Here is a 23,063-nt window from a genome sequence, read left to right as displayed (position 1 = left end):
CATAGCGGTCTCGCAAGACGATGACGTAGCGGTCTCATGAGACCGCTACGTCATCATCTTGCAAAACCGCAATGCATGGCCCGGAGCATCGCGAGGAGCGGGAAAGGCGCCGGTGAGGTGAGTGAAGGTGAGCGTCGCGAGGAGCGGGAAGGCGCCGGAAGGCAGCATCAATAGTAAAAAGTTGGTCACACAGGGTTAATAGCAGCATTAACAGACTGCGTTACACCATGCCATAACGCGGTGTAACGCAGCCATTAACCCTGTGTGAGCGCTGACTGGAGGGGGCACTGACAGAGAGTAGGAAGGGGCGAATTCAATGCCTGACTGAACCCTTCGCTGACTGGTCGCGGCCTGCCGGCCGCGACCAATCAGCGATGCGGGATTTCCATGACAGACAGACAAACAGACAGACAGAAGTACCCCTAAGACGATTATATTAATGATAAAGATGGAAGAGAGTCAGAAAGTGGGACAATGCTTAGGCATGAAAGGTTCCTGCAATACATCGCTAATTGTTGTATTGGAAGGAATACCTTTAACAAAGTTAAAACGTATAATAACATATTAAAAATTATACATGCAAAACATAGATTTATTATTTTTGTTGTGTTTGGAGGTTAGTTAAATGTTTTTACCCCAAATATGCATATGGCATTTTTTTCATATGACCCATTCTGTAATTTTAACTTTCTATATCCTGTTTGAAAAACAGAGAACAATGACAAAATATTTCAAAGTGAAAAACACAATGCAAAACATTTGGAGGTAACAACAATTCTTAAAAGGTTATTAAAATAATAACTAAAAAAGAGTGCTTGAAGAAAAATTCAAAGCACAGGCAGTAAAGGTATCACATAATAGCTGTCCACATTTAGGATTATATCCAATATAGAAACATACACAGATTATACTTACTTTCTATTATGTTGTTATTCATGTACAGATGCTCTAGCTGAGAACTAATGAATGGTACTGTTGTAAATCGGTTATGGGCTAGTTGTAGAACCAAAAGGCTGGATATATTAAAGATATTTTTAGACAGTCCTTTTTCTGAAAGCTGGTTATAATTGAGTCTTAGGAAAACTAAATTAGGGAGATCTCTAAAGTAGTTCTGGGGAATTTCATCAATATTATTCCTGTCGAGAAATAGTTGATTTACGGTATCTGGTACTGTAGGAGGCATTTTTCTTAGTATGTTGTGTGCCAAATTTAGTTGAATAAGATTCTTTAAACCCTTGAATGTATTCTTATTAAACACATTATCACTTAACTTATTGTGATGTAAGTCCAACAAGATTAGGTGGTCCATTTTGTTGAAGACACCAGCAGGGATTTTGGAAATCTGATTGCGGCTGAGGCGAAGTTGCTCCAGCTTTGGAGGCAAATAAGGTGGCACTTCCTTTAACTGGTTCTTCTCCATATATAAATATGTAAGGTTTTCCATTTTCTCGAGAATTTTTTTTTCTACCTTTTTAATGCGGTTGTTGTCAAGGTTAATCCATTGCACCTGAGTGGCATTGTTAAAAGCTTCTTCTTGAAGATCCTCAATGAAGTTATTTTGCAGGTAAACATATCTGGCACGAAAAGGTAGAATTGGTACTTTGCGTAAATTTCGACTGTCACAATAAATTGTGGATGGAAAATCAGGAGGGCAGAAACATTCACGAGGACAATCAGGAAAAACAGATGGAGGTCCAGGTGGAAGTGGCGGGGGAATCTCAGTGGGTTCCACAGGTTCTGATGGGGGTGAGGTTGGCTTCTTAGGTGGATGAACTACTGTTGGTCGAGGTCTACGTCTTTGACAATCTACTTTTATGACCAAAATCAGGACCAGAGTTAAAAGTGGAATGACCCAAGTTCTCATAGTCACCTCCTAAAAAGTAAAGCAAAAAAAAATTTTATAAAATAGGAATATACATATTTTTGTACTAAAACAAAAGATTAAAGAGGTACAGTATCTATTTGCAGAAAACCTCAAATACTTGCCAATTAAGCATTGATTTTTAAGAGTTTTTTGTTTAATCCATGGACAGGCCTAGCGTTTGATATTCATATATCACATTTCCAGTAAAATATCTGTAGATGATCTCTTTGACTATAATAATAATAAAATGTATTGCACTTTAGGCAACTTTGTTCAATAAAACTTAAATACTATGCTTGAAAAGTATTCATTATTTTAATTAAATGTATCTAAGCTAGCTTTAATTCAAAGTTTGTGGAATGCTTTTTATCTCACATCCAGTATTTCTATGGACCATCTATTCTATTAGTGTCCTGTTTTATATCTATTAGAATATGTATCAAATAGAGATGGGTGGATCAATTTGCTTGACTGGTGCAAAGTCATCATTGCGGTGTGATGCAAGTATGACATTGTGCAAACTCAACTAATAAAAAGTCACTCTGGGGACCCTAGAAGGTAAGAGATTTAAAAACCTCCTGTCCAGTGGCTAGAGACTTCTGAACTGGTCAAAGGACTAGAGCCCTGAGGATTGATCTGCTCATCTTTAGTAGCAAATTCAATATGTATTTCTTTATTGATTTAACATACTGACAAAATGACATTTGGACATGAAATTTGTACATGCCATTCTAAAATGGAAAACTAATATGGCTGCACATCCTTCTGGAAAGTCAGCTGCTTTTTTAGTACATACTTTGAAGAGATTTTGAAATTCATACAGCACAATTTGCTTTCTGGGTGTTAAAGTGCTATGTCAACATGTAATAGGACTCACTTAGCAGGTAACCCTTTTAAAACAATACAGGAATATGATCAGTGTCGGAGTGGAGCACCTTGGGCCCACCGGTGAAAATCATTCTTGTGGCCCATTATGTAGCTATATAGAAATAAATACAAGACCACCACTGGTGTGGTAAAACAACCTAATATCAGGGTATAATTTAAGGTAGTACACGTCTTAATGATATAGCAGGGGTTGGGGTAGCCCCCCTCATAGAATATAATGATGCCCCCTCATAGAATATAATGTAGCCCCACATATAATATAATGCAGACCCCCATAGAATATAATGTAGCCATCCCCATAGAATATAATGCAGCTCCCCTAATAAAGTACAAAGCAGAACCCCAAAGAAAATAATGCAGCCATCCCACAGAGTATAATGCAGCCCCCTCATAGGGTATAATGCAGACCCCATAGAAAATAATGTAGCCCCCTCATATAGTGCCATGCAGCCCCCCCATAGAATACAATGTAGACCCTCAGAGTATAACGCAGCCCCCTCTCCATAGAATATAATACAGCCCCCTCATAGGGTATAATGCAGCCTCCCTGTAGAATATAATGTAGCCTCTCATATAGTTTAATGCAGCCCCCCATAGAATATAATGTAGCCCCCTCAAAGGGTATAATGCAGCCCCCTATAGTATACTATGTAACCCCCTTATAGGATATAATGCAGCCCCACTCATATAGCATCATGCAGCCCCCCTTAGAGTATAATTTAGACCCAAATGTAAATTCAAGTTTACTGTTTAAAAGTTCTATCTGCATCATCAACTCTGTATAAACAAGGGCCCATTTTGCCAATTGATTTATGCTATTCCAAGTTGCTGTCTGAACACTCACTCATTTGCTGCATCAAGATACTTGTCTATCTACATGACTCTACTATTTCAAGGTTCTGTCCAAACACACTCAGTTCTGATATATCAATGTAGATGTCTGTCTACATGACACTGCCTTTCCAGGGTGCTGTCTTCACATTTGACAGTGCTTTACTAAGGTGACTAATTTAATACACTGTTCTGTGGATCTTAGGTGCTGATGGCACATTTGACTTTGCTATCATGACCTATGGCTTAGGGTGCTTTCACATTGCGTTTAGGCACCCATTCAGTGGCTCCCGTCAAGGCTTATGTCCGAATCACACACAAAACAGGATTCAGACATATGAGACAATCGGGCCACAGACTTTAAGGGTTTTAGAAGTATGAATGTGCTCTCTGCCATGCAGCATTTTTGGGCGTATATGCCTACTGGAGGCGGACACTCAGAGGTAGTAGACTGTGTCTGGGTGTCCACCTCCAGCTGGTGTGTACCCCCAAAAATGCTGCACAGCAGAACGCACGTTTGCTCTGTCAGAACCATTGTAGTCTATAGCCTCATTGGCGTAGACTTCCGAATTCTGTTTTGCCGGGGGTTCGTATGTAAGCCCCATGGGGCCACTGAACAGGTGCGTAAATGTAGTGTGAAGGTGTTAGGTGATGGGGAATATGCCACTGACCATCACCTACCATTAACCATTTGCATGTAATTTGCAGCTGCCGTCTAATTTGTTAGTAATGTAGAATATTATTTCCTGCAGTACTAATCACCAGACACATGAGGCCACTGTTTCCACTGCAACTGCTTGATGACTCTGACTTAAACTGGTTTGTGCAGGATTTTTATTCTGAGGTGTTGATGCCAGTTCTGTGAGGAGAAATAAAACAGCGATTTTGTTGGCAGAGACTGCTGTTAAGTGAAATAGACTCTGTTATGCTGGTTTGAACTGCAGTTATGAAAGAACGAGACAGAGCCCCAGGCCAGGGGGCAGTATGAGCAATTGCAAAGAAGTGACTGACAGGAAGGGGTTGGTTTAGTTGCCATCTTGGGAGAGCTTGGTGCCAGCTGGAAAAAGGAAGACATGTAACGTATCCATCGAGCACCATCTGAGGAACCGAAATCCCCAGGATCCGACACCCGTGACACATCCGGAAGGCCCTCCAGCAAGTCAGCTGTGGTACCATGCATCGATTAGAAATACATAATTCCTTGTGCACACAGGCTCATTGTTCATCAGCGGGATCTCTGTATCGACAGAGGGACTAGACACAGGTCGGTGAATCTTGAGCTCAGGCGAACCTCAAGGATTACGGTGGGAGCATGCAGGTGTAACAAGATGGTACGAGGTGATAGTCATGTGCGAGTCTACTAAGTCACAGTCAGTGAGCACCCCAGCCCCTTGCACATGAAATGACAGGTGAAGACCTAGTCCTGCGGTACCGTCAGTTACCATCAGCTCACAGTCACTCAGGATGCAGGGGACAAAATCTCAGGAAAATACCACAATCCAAAGTTCTGTTCCAATGGCAAAACTTTACTGAACACAGTGCCAACAAGACAATGCTTCCTGCTCTTTCCCTGCGGTTTCAATAAATTGTTCAACAGCAGCTCCTGTCCTGGTCCCGAAAACCCTGTATTTCTCCTGGGGTCGATCGCGCTGAGCCAGTGTTCGCCCACACTGCCCGTCAAGCTGGAGCAGCCTTCATCTGGGGAATCCTCTGTCAACACTACGGTGCACGTCCTGCTCTGGGCAAAGTGCCCGAGCATCTGTCTTAAGAGCAGGAAGTGCAGTCCATAAGCCCAGAGGCTTTGTACCATCCCTCTTTTAACTCCTCCCAACTGTTTAACCCTTAGCTCTCTATCCCTAAGCTAAACATGTACAAATGCATTCACATTACAGTGTAAAACTTTAAGAGAACATATACAACACATTACACATTTAGGATACAACATATGACAATGACATTACCATATAAAACACTAGTGAACCATCAGGGTGCCGCATATGACACATGCGCTCGGTGTATAGGAGAGAGAAGGCAATCCACCTCCTTATACAGGCACACGTAATTATCATTTATGATCAGTGGCCATCAGACTAGCTTGCTGAACAACTAGAGACTTACAAATACTACAGTATTAAAGGGGATCTAATGAAGTATACAGGGGTGATTTGAGGAGCGGCTCTTTCACAGTGTTTCTGGTATGTGTGGTGACAGTTTCCACAAGTACCAGAGACACCTGCACATGTAAACCCATTCAAGTGTGTCAATGGACCATGTGTCTGTAGGCAAAACATGCCGTTTTTTAGCAGTAGCACAGGCCGCAAAAGTCACACACACGTGCACACTGATGACACACAGATGACATCCATGTGTCATCAGAGACACATACCTCAGCCTGGGAATCAGCGGTACTGTTTGTGCTGTTCCCTGGTGGTGAGTTCTGAAAACAGCTCACACCTGTCACCTGCTCCGCCTTCTGTGATCAGCGTGACCCGGGGACAATGTTGAGAGTTGTATTCAAGTGTAAAATGAAGAATAAAGTAAAAAGTCATATTTTACTCACATTAACAACTAATCCCTTGAAGCATTTGTCCCTTGTAAGCAAAAATAAAACACAACAATATCCCTCACCTGTTTGAAGTTGAAAGTTTCCATCCAGTCGTAGGCATCAGCTGATGGGACTACTACTCCCATCAGCATAGCCTGCTGTCGCTGATAACAGTGAAAGAAGGTGGCAACTGATGGGAGTATTCATCAGCCGACTCCTGTGCTACAAATAAATAATTTTTCTTAAAATGGCATGGATTCCCCTGTATTTTTGATAACCAGCCAGGCAATACTGACAGCTGTGGGCTGCAACCCTCATCTCTCAGCTTTATCATGGCTGTATATAAAAAATAAAGGGGTCCCAATGCCATTTTTTAAAAATTATTTAAATAAATAATTAAAAAACAGGGTGAGGTCCCTCCATTTTTGACAACCAGCCAAGCTAAAGCAGACAGCTGGGGGCTAGTTGTCACACTCGAGATGGGTACGTTCAGTGGATGGCACAACATACACCAACAACGGGATGAAATAGGAAGAGGTAGGCTCTAACAGTAGGGAGCAAGGGATGGGACACTTCCTAACTCCAAGCTGTGTCTATCCCTAACCTCCCCTAATCGGGGTCCTTTCCCCCACCATAATCATGTTCCTAGCTTTCCTGTAGAGAAACAAAAATAAAAAACAACCATATCCTTCACCTGTCCAACGTTCTGAAGCATCCTGTAATCCATGTCTGTGATAAACAGTTTTCAAACTGGACGGTGCCAAGATGTGACCGTCCAGGCTGTAAACCACTGGAGAATGAGCTGCTGCTCATTGAGATTACTGCAGGTCACTGAAGCTGCATTCCCAGCTAGGCTCCTGAACTGCGGTGACCTCAATGAGATCATCACTAGCACTGTGAAACTTTTTTCTCATGGTACTAGAGGTGATTTCATTGAGGTCACTGCAGTTCACTGTGAGGCCCGCTCTTGCTGCAGCGAGTCATTCTCCCCAGCTTTTCAATATGAAACAGGTGAGGGATATTGTTGTTTTTTATTTTACTCTTAATTTTACACTTGAATACAACTCTCAACATTGTCCACTGCTTGAGCTCATCGCAGTCAGAGCAGGGGACAATCATGTGAGCTGTCTTCAGCACTCGGTGTCTAAGAACATCGCAAACTGTGCCAGCTTTTCTCAAGTGCCGGCACATGTGATACTGATGCAGCACATGGGTGGCAAAAGTAAGAAACACACGTACATATGGATACTAATATCTCCGGTACTGTTTTTTCCAATACCAAAAATATCAGGATGTGTGAAAGAGCCATTAGGCAGTATGAGAAATGTCTTTGTCAGGGAAAGGTTTAAGGCCTGATTGTTCAGGTAGTAAGATCATGGTAGCCTAGACATAAGACTAACCCAGCTTTGCTGTCCATAAATTTGCAATCCTCATAGTATTTCTCCTAACCAGGGCTGCCACCAGGTATGTCAGGGCCCCTTACTGGCAAAATTTTTGAGCCCTCTTGAAAATCCTAGCAGGCTCCACCCCAGCTCTGGCTCCACCCCAGCTCTGCCTCCAACCCTCGAACCCTCCACAGCTCCACCGCCCACTCTTGGAAAAAATCAACTTTTTGCACCAAGACCTCACCAATCACACATTATCAGTTCCCATCACCATATCACATTCATAGCCAGCAGCTTTTGTTTTGGCCAAAAGATTTTTCAATCCGCCACCATAGTAACAGTTAGCAAGACCGAAAAAAGACCTTTGTCCATCCAGTTCAGCCTATATTCCATCAGAATAAATCCCGAGTTATACGTCCTTCTAAAGGACCTAATAACTGTAAGATACAATATGGTTACGCTCAAGGAAGACATCTAGGCCTCTCTTCAACCCCTCGACTGAGTTCGCCATCACCACCTCCTCAGTGTCATGTCGGACGCTGTTCAGACCAGGTCGTTCGACAGACAGCGGTAATTCCGCTTTTGACGACTATGTGCTCATTGGCATCGGCTAGATTTTATCTAGCTGTTCCGGGGTTAATTTACCTGATCCTCGGATTGGAAGCTGGGCCATGCCCATTGCCTTTAAATAGTTCTCCTGATCATTGGGCGTCACCGATTATAGCTTCTGTCTTGTGCATTGTTATCTCGGTCTGGAGTGGAGAGCTGGTTGTTGGAGGTTCATTGCTGGTGGTGTATTTTCCTTTGTCTTATTTACTCCTTCCTATATTTGTATTTATTTTGCCCTGTACATTTATAGTGTATTCCTGAGTGACTGCGGCGTGGTGTATATTTTCCTTTATCCTTGTCTGTGCTAACTGTGGGTATTGGTGTATTACCTTCACTGGGTGATGGGCGGAGGTTTCAGCCTAGGGTAGAAACAGGAGACAGGGTGAGGTTCGAGGCCTGGACATGCACACCATCAGTGTAAACTTCAGGTAGAGGGTCAGTCAGGATTTTCCTAGTCTGAGGGAAATTGCAGGGGTTATTAGCTCTCGCCCACCTTGTCTCCCCGTGACATTATAATCGGCCCAACAACACAAAAAAAAAAGGGGTTTCTTTTTTTGTGTGTTTGTCATTGATCCCATGACTTCCATAAACCACCAGTTGGAGGCGCTGTCCCTACAGGTCACTGAGTTGAGGGGGGCAGTACAGCAACAGAGACTAGCAGTTTCTAAATGTCCTTTGCCTGAAAAATTTGCTGGGGAACGCAGTAAATGTTTCTTTTCATGAAGCTTGCAAACTATATTTCCGTATGCGCCCGATCTCCTCGGGTAATGAGGCTCAGCGTGTGGGCCTGGTGTTGTCATTGTTAAGCGGGGATCCCCAAGCATGGGCGTTTTCTTTGCCGTCTGATTCAGCTGCATTTGACTCTGTGGAGAGTTTTTTTTCCTCTCTTGGGAAAATCTACGATGAACCTGACAGAATGGCTCTAGCAGAATCTAAGATACACACTATTCACCAGGGGGAGCGAGTTGCAGAGGATTACTGTTCTGAATTTTGTCACTGGGCGATCGATACACAATGGAATGATCCACCATTGCAGAGTCAGTTTATACATGGGATTTCTGGAAGGGTTAAAAAAGCCCTTCTGATGTACGAGACTCCTACTTCTCTAGATTCCGCTATGAGTCTGGTTGTCCGCATTGATTGCCGTTTGCGTCAGGGGGAGCATGAGACACCGCCTATGGGAAAGGGTTTAGGTTCACGTGAGGTTGCTGCAGGTGAGCCCACGGAGCCTATGCAAATAGCAGGGGTGTCACATGCAAAGCGTCGAGCCCCTGAGCTCAGGAAGCAGGGAGCCTGTTTTTACTGTGGTAAAACTGGTCATTTTATTAACATCTGTCCTCTGCTGTCTAATAAAAATGCAACGGCGGAAAACTTCTAAGCTCAGAGGGTGTGGAGGAGACCAATCAGAGCTTATGTATATCCTCCATGGTGGTTTCTCAATGCATGCTCCCTGCTAAGGATTTTATCGCTGGCAGTGAGCTGCCAATTACTGTTTTTGTGGATAGTGGTTCAGCCACAAATCTCATTGATGAGGAGTTTGCGCGCACAGCAGGTTTTAGGATTGAAAAACTGTCTCATCCTATCCGCGTGGTCACCATCAATGCTGCTCCTCTCTCTCAGGGGGAGATTACTGAATTTGTGGCTGAGGTGAAACTCCTGTCATGATCTCTGCAGGCAGAGATCATAGCAAGCCTATAGAGGGACAAGCTCTCGGAAGATGGAACTATACTGACCATGAACTAAGCCTGCCGCGCAACTAGAAATAGCCAGGTAGCATTTCCTATTTATAGCTAGATGCCCAGCTCTGGCCTAAGACCTAAATAGCTAGCAGAGGGAAATATAAGACCTGGCTCACCTCTAGAGAAATATTCCAAAGAAGACAGTAGCCCCCCACATATAATGACGGTGAGTTCAGATGAAACAACAAACGCAGCAGGAAAATAGTCTTAGCAAATTTGAGGTCCGCTTACTAGATAGCAGAAGACAGATAGTATACTTTCATGGTCAGCAGAAAAACACTAACAAAACACCATCCAGAGATTACCTTAAACTCTGGCATTAACTCATAACGCCAGAGTAGCAATCCCTGATCAACGAGAGCTTTCCAGACACAGTAACAAAACTTCAGCTGTGAACTGGAACAAATAGGCAAAACAAAACATGGACAAAAGTCCAACTTATCTAGTAGTAGTCTAGAAGCAGGAACAAGCACTGAGAGGCATCAGATAACATTGTTGACCGGCAAGAAACCACCAGAGAAATGAGCTTAAATAGCGACACCCACTACTGATGGAACCAGGTGAAACAGGAAAGAGGATGACAAGTCCAATTCCACAAGCGGCCACCGGGGGAGCCCAAAATCCAAATTCACAACAGTACCCCCCCCTCAAGGAGGGGGCACCGAACCCTCACCAGATCCACCAGGGCGACCAGGATGAGCCCTATGGAAGGCACGAACAAGATCAGAAGCATGAACATCAGATGCATTGACCCAAGAATTATCCTCCTGGCCGTAACCCTTCCAGTTGACCAGATACTGGAGTCTCCGTCTGGAAACACGAGAGTCCAAAATTTTCTCCACAACGTACTCCAACTCACCCTCAACCAACACCGGAGCAGGAGGCTCAACTGAAGGTACCACAGGTACCTCATACCTGCGCAATAACGACCGATGAAAAACGTTATGAATGGAAAAGGACGCAGGGAGGTCCAAACGGAAAGAAACAGGATTAAGAATCTCCAATATTCTATAAGGGCCGATGAACCGAGGTTTAAACTTAGGAGAAGAGACCCTCATAGGGACAAAACGAGAAGACAACCACACCAAATCTCCAACACAAAGCCGAGAACCAACACGACGATGACGGTTGGCAAAACGCTGAGTCTTCTCCTGGGACAACTTCAAATTGTCCATAACCTGCCCCCAGATGTGATGCAATCTCTCCACCACCGCATCCACTCCAGGACAATCCGAGGATTCCACCTGACCAGAGGAAAATCGAGGGTGAAACCCCGAATTACAGAAAAACGGGGACACCAAGGTGGAAGAGCTGGCCCGATTATTGAGGGCGAACTCTGCCAATGGCAAAAAAGCAACCCAATCATCCTGGTCAGCAGAGACAAAACACCTCAGATATGTCTCCAGGGTCTGATTAGTCCGCTCGGTCTGGCCATTAGTCTGAGGGTGAAAAGCAGATGAAAAAGACAAATCTATGCCCATCCTAGCACAGAATGCCCGCCAAAATCTAGACACAAATTGAGTACCTCTGTCAGAAACAATATTCTCAGGAATACCGTGCAATCGTACAACATTCTGAAAAAACAGAGGAACCAACTCAGAAGAAGAAGGCAACTTGGGCAGAGGAACCAAATGGACCATTTTAGAGAAACGGTCACAGACCACCCAGATGACAGACATCTTCTGGGAAACAGGCAGATCTGAAATAAAATCCATCGAGATGTGTGTCCAAGGCCTCTTAGGAATAGGCAAGGGCAACAGCAGTCCGCTAGCCCGAGAACTACAAGACTTGGCCCGAGCACAAACGTCACATGACTGCACAAAGACTCGCACATCTCGTGACAGGGAAGGCCACCAGAAGGATCTTGCCACCAAATCCCTGGTACCAAAAATTCCGGGATGACCTGCCAATGCAGAAGAATGTACCTCAGAGATGACTCTGCTGGTCCAATCATCCGGAACAAACAGTCTATCAGGCGGACAACGATCCGGTCTATCCGCCTGAAACTCTTGCAAGGACCGCCGCAGATCAGGAGAAACGGCCGACAAAATTACTCCCTCCCTAAGGATACCTGTGGGTTCAGAATTACCAGGAGAGTCCGGGTCAAAACTCCTAGAAAGGGCATCTGCCTTAACATTCTTAGAACCCGGTAGGTATGACACCACAAAATTAAAGCGAGAAAAAAATAAAGACCAGCGCGCCTGTCTAGGATTCAGGCGTCTGGCAGTCTCAAGATAAATCAAATTTTTGTGGTCAGTCAATACCACCACCTGATGCCTAGCCCCCTCGAGCCAATGGCGCCACTCCTCAAACGCCCACTTCATGGCCAAAAGCTCCCGATTCCCAACATCATAATTCCGCTCTGCGGGCGAAAATTTGCGAGAAAAGAAGGCACAAGGCCTAATGACGGAGCAGTCGGAACCTTTCTGCGACAACACTGCCCCAGCTCCGATCTCCGAAGCGTCAACCTCAACCTGAAAAGGCAGATTCACATCAGGCTGACGCAACACAGGGGCAGAGGCAAAACGGCGCTTAAGCTCCTGAAAGGCCTCTACAGCATGAGGGGACCAATTAGCAACATCAGCGCCTTGTCTGGTCAAATCAGTCAGTGGTTTAACGACATCCGAAAAACCAGCAATAAATCGGCGGTAAAAGTTGGCAAAGCCCAAAAATCTCTGAAGACCCTTAAGAGAGGAGGGCTGAGTCCAGTCACAAATAGCTTGCACCTTGACGGGATCCATCTCAATGGAAGAGGGAGAAAAAATATACCCCAAAAAGGAAATTTTCTGGACCCCAAAAACGCACTTAGACCCCTTCACACATAAAGAATTAGACCGCAGAACCTGAAAAACTCTCCTGACCTGCTGGACATGAGAGTCCCAGTCATCAGAAAAAATCAGAATATCATCCAGATATATTATCATAAATTTATCCAGAAAATCGCGGAAAATATCATGCATAAAAGACTGGAAAACTGAAGGGGCATTAGAAAGACCAAAAGGCATGACCAAATACTCAAAGTGGCCCTCGGGCGTATTAAATGCGGTCTTCCACTCATCCCCCTGCCTGATCCGCACCAAATTATACGCCCCACGAAGATCAATTTTAGAGAACCACTTAGCACCCTCTATACGAGCAAACAAATCAGTAAGCAATGGCAATGGGTATTGATACTTAACAGTGATCTTATTCAGAAGCCGATAATCAATACATGGTCTCAAAGAGCCGTCTTTTTTTGAGACAAAGAAAAACCCAGCTCCCAAGGGAGAAGAAGATGGACGAATATGTCCCTTTTCCAAAGACTCCTTTATATATTCCCGCATAGCAGCATGTTCCGGCACAGACAGATTAAACAAACGACCCTTGGGATATTTACAACCCGGTATCAAATCTATGGCACAATCGCACTCACGGTGCGGAGGTAACGACCCAAGCTTGGGTTCGTCAAAGACGTCTTGATAATCAGAGAGGAACTCAGGGACTTCAGAGGGAATGGACGACGAAATAGAAACCAAAGGTAAGTCCCCATGAATACCCTTACATCCCCAGCTCAACACAGACATTGCTCTCCAGTCCAAGACTGGGTTGTGAGACTGCAACCATGGCAATCCCAGTACCAAATCGTCATGTAAATTATACAGCACCAGGAAACGAATAATCTCCTGGTGATCCGGATTGATACGCATGGTTACTTGTGTCCAGTATTGTGGTTTATTATTAGCCAATGGGGTGGAGTCAATCCCCTTCAGAGGAATAAGAGTCTCCAAAGGCTCTAAATCAAAACCACAACGATTGGCAAAGGACCAATCCATAAGACTCAGAGCGGCGCCAGAGTCAACATAGGCGTCCGTGGCAATGGATGACAAAGAGCAAATCAGGGTTACAGACAAAATAAACTTAGACTGAATGGTGCCAATGGAAACAGACTTATCAAGCTTCTTTGTACGCCTAGAGCATGCTGATATAACATGAGTAGAATCCCCACAATAGAAACACAATCCATTCTTCCGTCTAAAATTCTGTCGCTCGCTCCTGGACAGAATTCTATCACACTGCATACTTTCTGGCGTCTTTTCCATAGACACCGCCAGATGGTGCACCGGTTTGCGCTCCCGCAGACGCCTATCAATCTGAATAGCCATTGTCATGGACTCATTCAGACCTGCAGGCACAGGGAACCCCACCATAACATCCTTAACGGCATCAGAGAGACCTTCTCTGAAAGTTGCCGCCAAGGCGCACTCATTCCACTGAGTAAGCACAGACCATTTACGGAATTTTTGGCAGAAAACTTCAGCTTCGTCTTGCCCCTGAGATAGTGCCATCAAAGTTTTTTCTGCCTGAAGTTCCAAATGAGGTTCCTCATAAAGCAAGCCCAAGGCCAGAAAAAACGCATCCACATCGCGTAACGCAGGATCCCCTGCTGGCAATGAGAAGGCCCAATCTTGAGGGTCACCCCTGAGCAAGGAAATCACAATCCTAACCTGCTGAGCAGGGTCTCCAGCTGAACGAGACTTCAGGGACAAATAAAGCTTACAATTATTTCGGAAATTCTGGAAGCTAGCTCTATGCCCTGTGAAGAACTCCGGCAAAGGAATTCTCGGCTTAGATACCGGAGCATGTACCACAAAATCTTGTAAATTTTGTACTTTCGTGATGAGATTATTCAAACCCGCAGTTACACTCTGGAGATCCATTATTGTCAGGTGCACACAGAGCCATACAGAGATTAGGAGGAGAGAGAGAAAAAAGACTGCAGCAAGGCAGACTGGAGGAAAAAAAAAAAAAAAAAAAAAAATTCCAGCAGACTTCTTATAACTCTCCTTTCTCAACCTGGGTCTTTAACACTTTATTGGCCGGTCAAACTATCATGATCTCTGCAGGCAGAGATCATAGCAAGCCTATAGAGGGACAAGCTCTCGGAAGATGGAACTATACTGACCATGAACTAAGCCTGCCGCGCAACTAGAAATAGCCAGGTAGCATTTCCTATTTATAGCTAGATGCCCAGCTCTGGCCTAAGACCTAAATAGCTAGCAGAGGGAAATATAAGACCTGGCTCACCTCTAGAGAAATATTCCAAAGAAGACAGTAGCCCCCCACATATAATGACGGTGAGTTCAGATGAAACAACAAACGCAGCAGGAAAATAGTCTTAGCAAATTTGAGGTCCGCTTACTAGATAGCAGAAGACAGATAGTATACTTTCATGGTCAGCAGAAAAACACTAACAAAACACCATCCAGAGATTACCTTAAACTCTGGCATTAACTCATAACGCCAGAGTAGCAATCCCTGATCAACGAGAGCTTTCCAGACACAGTAACAAAACTTCAGCTGTGAACTGGAACAAATAGGCAAAACAAAACATGGACAAAAGTCCAACTTATCTAGTAGTAGTCTAGAAGCAGGAACAAGCACTGAGAGGCATCAGATAACATTGTTGACCGGCAAGAAACCACCAGAGAAATGAGCTTAAATAGCGACACCCACTACTGATGGAACCAGGTGAAACAGGAAAGAGGATGACAAGTCCAATTCCACAAGCGGCCACCGGGGGAGCCCAAAATCCAAATTCACAACAAACTCCACATTGGCGTTCTACATTCAGAGCGGGTTACATGTAAGGTGCTCAGGAATCTTCCTGCTCAGGTAGTTTTGGGTTTTCCTTGGTTGTCTATGCACAACCCGGTAATTGACTGGAAAACTCAGTCAGGACATAATTCAGTGGAGCGAGTTCTGCCAGGAGAATTGCCTGGCCACATGTGTGGCTGCGGTGACTTCAAGCGTTCCGGAGTCACTTCTGGATTTTGTGGATGTGTTCTCTGAGAAGGGTTGTTCAGAGTTGCCGCCACATCGTCCCTATGACTGTTCTATCAGGTTTAAACCAGGGGCCAAATTGCCTAAAGCAAGGATGTTTAACATCTCCGGTCCGGAGAGACAAGCGTTAAAAGATTACATTGCTGAAAGCTTGAGCAAAGGGCACATCAGGCCGTCATCCTCGCCTGTGGCAGCAGGGTTCTTCTTCGTGAAGAAGAAAGATGGCGCATTACGCCCGTGTTTGGATTTCAGGGAGTTGAACCAGATTACGGTTCATGATCCATACCCTATGCCACTGATACCAGATTTGTTCAACCAGGTGGCAGGTGCTAAGTGGTTTACCAAGCTTGACCTCAGGGGGGGCGTACAACCTCATAAGAGTCCGTCAAGGTGATGAGTGGAAGACGGCTTTTAATACCCCTGAGGGTCATTTTGAAAATTTGGTGATGCCATTTGGGTTGACTAACGGACCTGCAGTGTTCCAACATTTCATCAATGATGTGTTCTCGCATGTTTTGGGGAAATTCGTTATCGTGTACCTAGATGACATTCTCATATATTCTTGCGACCGTGATGCTCATTTAGATCATGTCAGGCAGGTGTTACAGCTTCTCAGAGAGAATAGGCTGTATGCTAAACTTGAGAAATGTGTATTTTCTGTTCAAGAGTTGCTTTTCTTGGGTTATATTGTGTCTGCTTCTGGTTTTAAAATGGACGCCGCTTAGGTGCAAGCAGTGCTGCATTGGGAACGTCCTGATAACCTGAAAGCACTTCAGTGGTTCCTTGGGCTTTCTAACTACTATAGGAAATTTATCAAGGATTTTTCCATCATTGCTAAACCGCTAACTGACATGACTAAAAAGGGTACCAATTTCTCCGTTTGGCCTGAGGCTGCTGTGCGCGCATTTGAATTTCTTAAGAACAGTTTTGTTTCAGCCCCCGTTCTTGTGCAGCCAGACATATCAAAACCCTTTGTTGTGGAAGTCGATGCGTCTGAGGTTGGTGTGGGGGCGGTACTATCTCAAGGCTCATCTTTGAGTGGTTTGCGTCCGTGCGCCTATTTCTCCAAGAAACTGTCGTCCGCCGAACGTAACTACGATATCGGCAACAGGGAGTTGTTGGCAATTAAGTTGGCCTTTGAGGAATGGCGACACTTCTTGGAGGGGTCGGTACATCAGGTAACTGTTATTACCGATCATAAGAATTTGCTGTATTTGGAGTCAGCCAAGCGTCTGTCCCCCAGGCAGGCTCGCTGGGCATTGTTTTTCACGCGGTTCAATTTTGTTGTCACTTACAGACCGGGGTCTAAGAACACTAATGCGGATGCTCTGTCCAGGTGTTTTCCAGGGGGAGAACCTCGGGAGGATCCAGTACCCATCCTCCAAAAGGGTGTTGTGGTTTCGGCTCTCACTACCGAGGTTGAGGCTGAGATTGCCGAGGCTCAGGAGGAGGTACCATCTGAGCTTCCCATCAACAAATCTTTTGTACCACGTCATCTCCGCTTAAAGGTTTTGGCAGAGCATCATGATGCTGTCCTGGCTGGTCAACCAGGGGTTTGAGGTACCTTGGAGTTGGTGTCACGTCGGTTTTGGTGGCCCAAGATCCGACAGGACGTGGTCTCATACGTGTCAGCTTGTACCACGTGCGCTAGGGCTAAGACGCCCCGCTCCCGTCCTGTTGGCACACTACTTCCTCTTGAGGTACCTCTTAAGCCATGGATGGAAATCTCCATGGATTTCATCAGTGATTTGCCCTCATCAGCTTGGGAACGCGGTCATCTTGGTGATTGTTGATCGGTTTTCTAAAATGTCGCACTTTGTGTCTTTGCCTTCGTTGCCTAACGCTAAGACTCTGGCTCAGGTATTTGTGCAGGAGGTGGTCAGACTTCATGGGGTTCCGTCTGACATCGTGTCTGATAGGGGGTCTCAGTTTGTGGCAAAATTTTGGAAAGCATTTTGCTCACGGCTGGGGATCAAGTTGTCTCATTCTTCGGCGTTTCATCCTCAGTCAAATGGTCAGAAGGAGCGTATGAACCAAAATTTGGAACAGTACCTACGCTGCTTTGTCTCCGATAACCAGGAGGAGTGGTCTACCTTTCTTCCTTTGGCTGAGTTTGCCATCAATAATCACCACCAGGAGTCGTCTGGGGAGTCTCCGTTTTTTTGTGTTTACGGGCTACATCCTCAATTTTGTACTTTGAGTCAGAGAGGCTCTTCCGGCGTTCCGGAAGAGGACCAGTTGGGAACACAATTGTCATCAGTCTGGAGGAGAGTTAAACAGCGCCTGTTGAGTGTGGGTGCTAGGTACAAACGTGTGGCTGACAGTAGGCGTGTGCCAGGTCCGGACCTGAGTGTGGATGACTTTGTGTGGTTATTCACAAAAAGCATAAGACTCAAAATACCATCCCTTAAATTGGGTCCACGGTTTATTGGTCCATTTAGGGTCACCGCCGTCATTAACCCAGTAGCGTACCGATTGGAGCTCCCCCTGAGGTGTATAAGATACACAACGTGTTCCACAGGTGTCTTCTAAAGAAGGTGGTGGGTTCTGTGGACGCGGCGCCTATGCCACCTCCAGTCTTGGTGGATGGTAATTTGGAGTTTGAAGTCTCCAAGGTGGTTGACTCTCGTGTAGTGCACCGCACTTTACAGTACTTGGTACACTGGCGTGGTTATGGGCCTGAGGAGAGGTCCTGGGTACCAGCCTCGAACATTCATGCGGATCGGCTGGTCAGGTTTTTTCACTGTCGCCATCCGGACAAGCTGGGTCCTATAAGCCGTGAGGCCCTGGGGTCCCTCGTAGAAGGCGGGGTACTGTCATGTCGGACGCTGTTCAGACCAGGTCGTTTGACAGACAGCGGTAATTCCGCTTTTGACCACTATGTGCTCATTGGCGTCGGCTAGAATTTATCTAGCTGTTCCGGGGTTAATTTACCTGATCCTCGGATTGGAAGCTGGGCCATGCCCATTGCCTTTAAATAGTTCTCCTGATCATTGGGCGTCGCCGATTATAGCTTCTGTCTTGTGCGTTGTTATCTCGGTCTGGAGTGGAGAGCTGGTTGTTGGAGATTCGTTGCTGGTGGTGTATTTTCCTTTGTCTTATTTACTCCTTCCTATATTTGTATTTATTTTGCCCTGTACATTTATAGTGTATTCCTGAGTGACTGCGGAGTGGTGTATATTTTCCTTTATCCTTGTCTGTGCTAACTGTGGGTATTGGTGTATTACCTTCACTGGGTGGTGGGCGGAGGTTTCAGCCTAGGGTAGAAACAGGAGACAGGGTGAGGTTCGAGGCCTGGACATGCACACCATCAGTGTAAACTTCAGGTAGAGGGTCAGTCAGGATTTCCCTAGTCTGAGGGAAATTGCAGGGGCCTGGGTTATTATATCTCGCCCACCTTGTCTCCCCGTGACACTCAGGCAAGGAATGTAAAGAATCCTCTTCTATGTTGATGGAAAAACCTTCTCTCCTCCAGATGCAGAGAATGCCCCCTTGTGACCATCACTTTCCTTGATATAAACAGATCCTCGGAGAGATATTTGTATTTTCCCCTTATATACTGATACATGGCTATTAGATCGCCCCTCAGTCGTCTTTTTTCCAGGCTAAATAATTCTAATTTTGCTAATCTCTCTGGGTATTGTAGTTCCCCCATCCCCTTTATTAACTTTGTTGCCCTCGTTTGTACTCTAGTTCCATTATATCCTTCCTGAGCACCGGTGCCCAAAACTGTACACAGTACTCCATGTGCAGTCTAACCAGGGATTTTTACAGAGGCAGTATAATGCTCTCATCATGTGTATCCAGACCTCTTTTAATGCACCCCATGATCCTGTTTGCCTTGGGGGACGCTGCCTGGCACTGGCTGCTCCAGGTAAGTTTATCATTAACTAGGATCCCCAAGTCCTTCTCCATGTCAGATTTACCCAGTGGTTTCCCATTCAGTGTATAATGGTGATATTGATTCCTTCTTCCCATGTGTATAACCTTACATTTATCTGCCACCTCTCGGCCCAAGTTTCCAACTTATCCAGATCCATCTGTAGCAGAATACTATCTTCTCTTGGATTGACTGCTTTACATAGTTTTGTATAATTGGCAAATATCAATATTTTACTGTGTAAACCTTCTACCAGATCGTTAATAAATATGTTGAAGAGCTTAGGTCCCAACACCATGACAAGGCAGACTCTTTTGCCATGCCCTGCTCTAATGTAACTTATTAAACATTTGTTAAAATATCCAATACTCTTTAGGTATATTTTTAATTTTTTTTTTAATTAGTTAAATTACCAATAATATCACATACAAGGGACAAATACCAACATGACCAGTTCACATATTACCACCACAGTGAACGAACACTGCAATACTGATCATTAATAAAAAAACAACACAATACCAATATTACCATAAGTGCCATTATACACAGGAGCTCTGTACTTAGCATACAGTGTTAGTGTACAGGTAAAACAGTGATCACTAGTGATATTATACATAGGAGCTCTGTATATAGTATTGAGGTAATACAGCGATCACCAGTGACATTATACATTAGAGCTCTGTATATAATGTTAGTGTCCAGGTAATACAGTGAGCACCAGTGACATTTTACACAAGAGCTCTGTATGTAGTGTCAGTGTACAGGTAATTCAGTGATCACCAGTGACATTATACACAGGAGTTCTGCATATACTAAACAGAGTATAGTGTAAGTTTACAGGAAATACACTGACTCACCAGTGACATCTGTAGTTGAAGTCCTTCATCTTCACTTTTCTTCTTCATCCAGGACAAATCGCCATCACTTTGTCCAGTGAGGACTCGTCTCTGCGGGAAATAACACAGTTATCTAGAACACCACTTGCAGAGCACATTACTTAATTTTTTCCCAACTTCTACACTTCACCAGATGAAGAAAAAAAGGTGACAGTGTCACCCTGCACAGTACCAGCACCCCCCCCCAATGAAAACAGTATCCTCAAAAATAAAATACATCACTAGCACCCCCCAATGAAAACAGTATCCTCAAAAATAAAATACATCACTACAGTAATAATATTCCTTAATTAGCCCCTATAGTAATAATATCCCCCATTCTGGACCCCCTTGTGTCTCATTTCTGGCTTCAGCCATATGTTCTCTGATCCAGCCCTTATGTGATCTCCCATCCTGCCCCATATGATCTCCCATCCAGCCCCAAATGATTTCCCATCCTGTCCCATGATTCTCCCCCATCTGTCCCATGATTTTGCCCCATCCTGCACCATATTCCTGCCCCATCTGTCTCCATCCTTCCCCATGTTCCTGCCCCATCTGTCTCCATCCTGCCCCATGATCTTGCACCATGTGTCTCCATCCTGACTCATCTGTCTCCATCCTACCCCATGATCTTGAACCATGTGTCTCCATCCTGCCCCATGTTCATGCACCATCTGTCTCCATCCTGCCCAATCTGTCTCCACCCTGCCCCATCTGTCTCCATCCTGCATCATCTTTTTCCATCCTGCCCCATGTTCCTGCACCATGTGTTTCCATCCTGCCCCATGTTCCTATGCAACTGCCCCATCTGTCTCCATCCTGCACCATGATCTTGCACCATGTGTCTCCAGTCTGCCCCATGATCCTGCCCCATGTGTCTCCATGATCCTGCACCATGTGTCTCCTGTTGTGAATTCCGCTCTTGGGCTCCCTCCGGTGGTTGTAAGTGGCACTTTTGTGAGTTCTGCTCTTGGGCTCCCTCCGGTGGATTTAAGTGGAACTGCTGCTCCTTGGATTTAGCAGTCAGCAGCTGCTTCCACTGATCGTCTATTCTGGCTCGGCTATTTATCCTGGCTCTATCCTTCAGCTAGTGCCAGTTGTCAATGGTTCCTGCTTGGATTTACATCTCTCTTGGATTTCCCTGATGTTCTGACCAGTTCAGCAAAGTTAAGTCCTTGCTTTGTTCATTGCAGTCCACATTTTGTGGACTTTATCGTTCAGCACTTTCTATGTTTTTTCTTGTCCAGCTTGTCAGTATGGATCTATTCAGTTAAGCTGGAAGCTCTGGGAAGCAGATTTGCCCTCCACACCTTTAGTCAGGTGTGGAGATTTTTGTAAACTCTGTGGTGGATTTTTCTAGTTTTTAATACTGAACGCACAGCATTCTGTCCTATTCTATCTATCTAGCTAGAGTGGCCTCCTTTGCTTCATCCTGGTTTCATTCTGCGTATGTCATTTCCCTCTCCACTCACAAGTCAATATTTGTGGGGGGCTGTCTTCCTTTGGGGATTTTCTCTGAGGCAAGAAAGCTTTCCTGTTTCTATCTTTAGGGGTAGTTAGTCCTCCGGCTGTGATGAGGTGTCTAGGGAGTGACAGGAACATCCCACGGCTACTTCTAGTGTTGTGTTAAGATCAGGAACTTCGGTCAATACAGGTACCACCTCCTCCAGAGCACGTCCCATGTTGCTCCTAAACCACCAGTTCATAACAGTCTCCATCCTGCCTCATCTGTCTTCATCCTGCCCCATGATTCTGCACCATGTGTCTCCATACTGCCCTATGTGTCTCCATCCTGCCCCATGATCTTGGGCCATGTGTCTCTGTCCTGCCGCTGAAACATATTTTGACTTGCCGCTTTCGATGAAAAAAAGCAGAAAAAAATGTTCTCCTTATCTGCTCGAAGTCCAGTGGTGATGTCCCCTCCAGCCATTGCAAGCTTTGACTCGCCAGCTAATGACATCATACACTGGCGTTGTACGTACTGGCGTTATCTGCCAGCCTGTGATTGGCTGGCGGCTTTTAACTATTGCCGTGTGGGCCCGCACAGCAACAGATTTTAACTGAACCTTGGATGCACTTTCAGATATTGCGCCGGCAGGATCCTCCTACCCCTGTGACACAGTGAGCAGAGGATGAGGGGGCCTCATTATGGGACTCCTATGGTCACCGGGCGCCATATGCCAGTAAGGGCAGTAACGTGCTGCTCATCACAAACACACTGCTGCTATTCTAAGGTGCTGTCAGCAAGTCTAACTACATGACTCTACTATTTCAATGTGCTATATGCAAAATCTGGTTAGGCTTAAATAATCAATAAACAATTTTCACTTGATGGAATGGATTAAAAAACAACAACCTGATAAACTGAGCATATAAATTGATGCATTGGATAATATTGCACCTTTAACATGCCTATATATACACCTAATTAATCAACCTGTCTAAACATCAAATGTTTGAAAAGAGGTTAGATAATAGCCTACATAAACCTTTGGAGTAAAAGCAGTTATATATAACACTTGCATAAGGATTAGCCTAAAAGCAATGCATAATATAAAGTGAAAACAGTGCAATGTAAACAACAGACTTAAATCAGACTTGAGATTGCAAACAGAAACTCC

The 23,063-nt window shown here is 44.9% G+C and overlaps 1 protein-coding gene across 3 annotated transcripts in view; it reads right to left on the bottom strand.

Annotated features, from left to right (window-relative positions):
• PRELP (proline and arginine rich end leucine rich repeat protein) overlaps positions 1 to 23,063 on the bottom strand; it is a 210,793-nt gene that overhangs the window by 134,793 nt on the left and 52,937 nt on the right. For all 3 annotated transcript variants that reach the window (XM_077295430.1, XM_077295432.1, XM_077295429.1), the window contains exon 2: positions 916 to 1,873. In XM_077295430.1, the coding sequence (XP_077151545.1) occupies positions 916 to 1,864 (949 nt within the window). In that variant the 5' untranslated portion in view covers positions 1,865 to 1,873. The remainder of the gene's footprint in view (positions 1 to 915; positions 1,874 to 23,063) is intronic.

The sequence above is a fragment of the Ranitomeya variabilis genome, chromosome 3 (genome assembly GCF_051348905.1).
Source record: "Ranitomeya variabilis isolate aRanVar5 chromosome 3, aRanVar5.hap1, whole genome shotgun sequence".
Taxonomy (NCBI): Eukaryota; Metazoa; Chordata; class Amphibia; order Anura; family Dendrobatidae; genus Ranitomeya; species Ranitomeya variabilis.
This window is presented reverse-complemented; position numbering and strand designations above follow the sequence as displayed.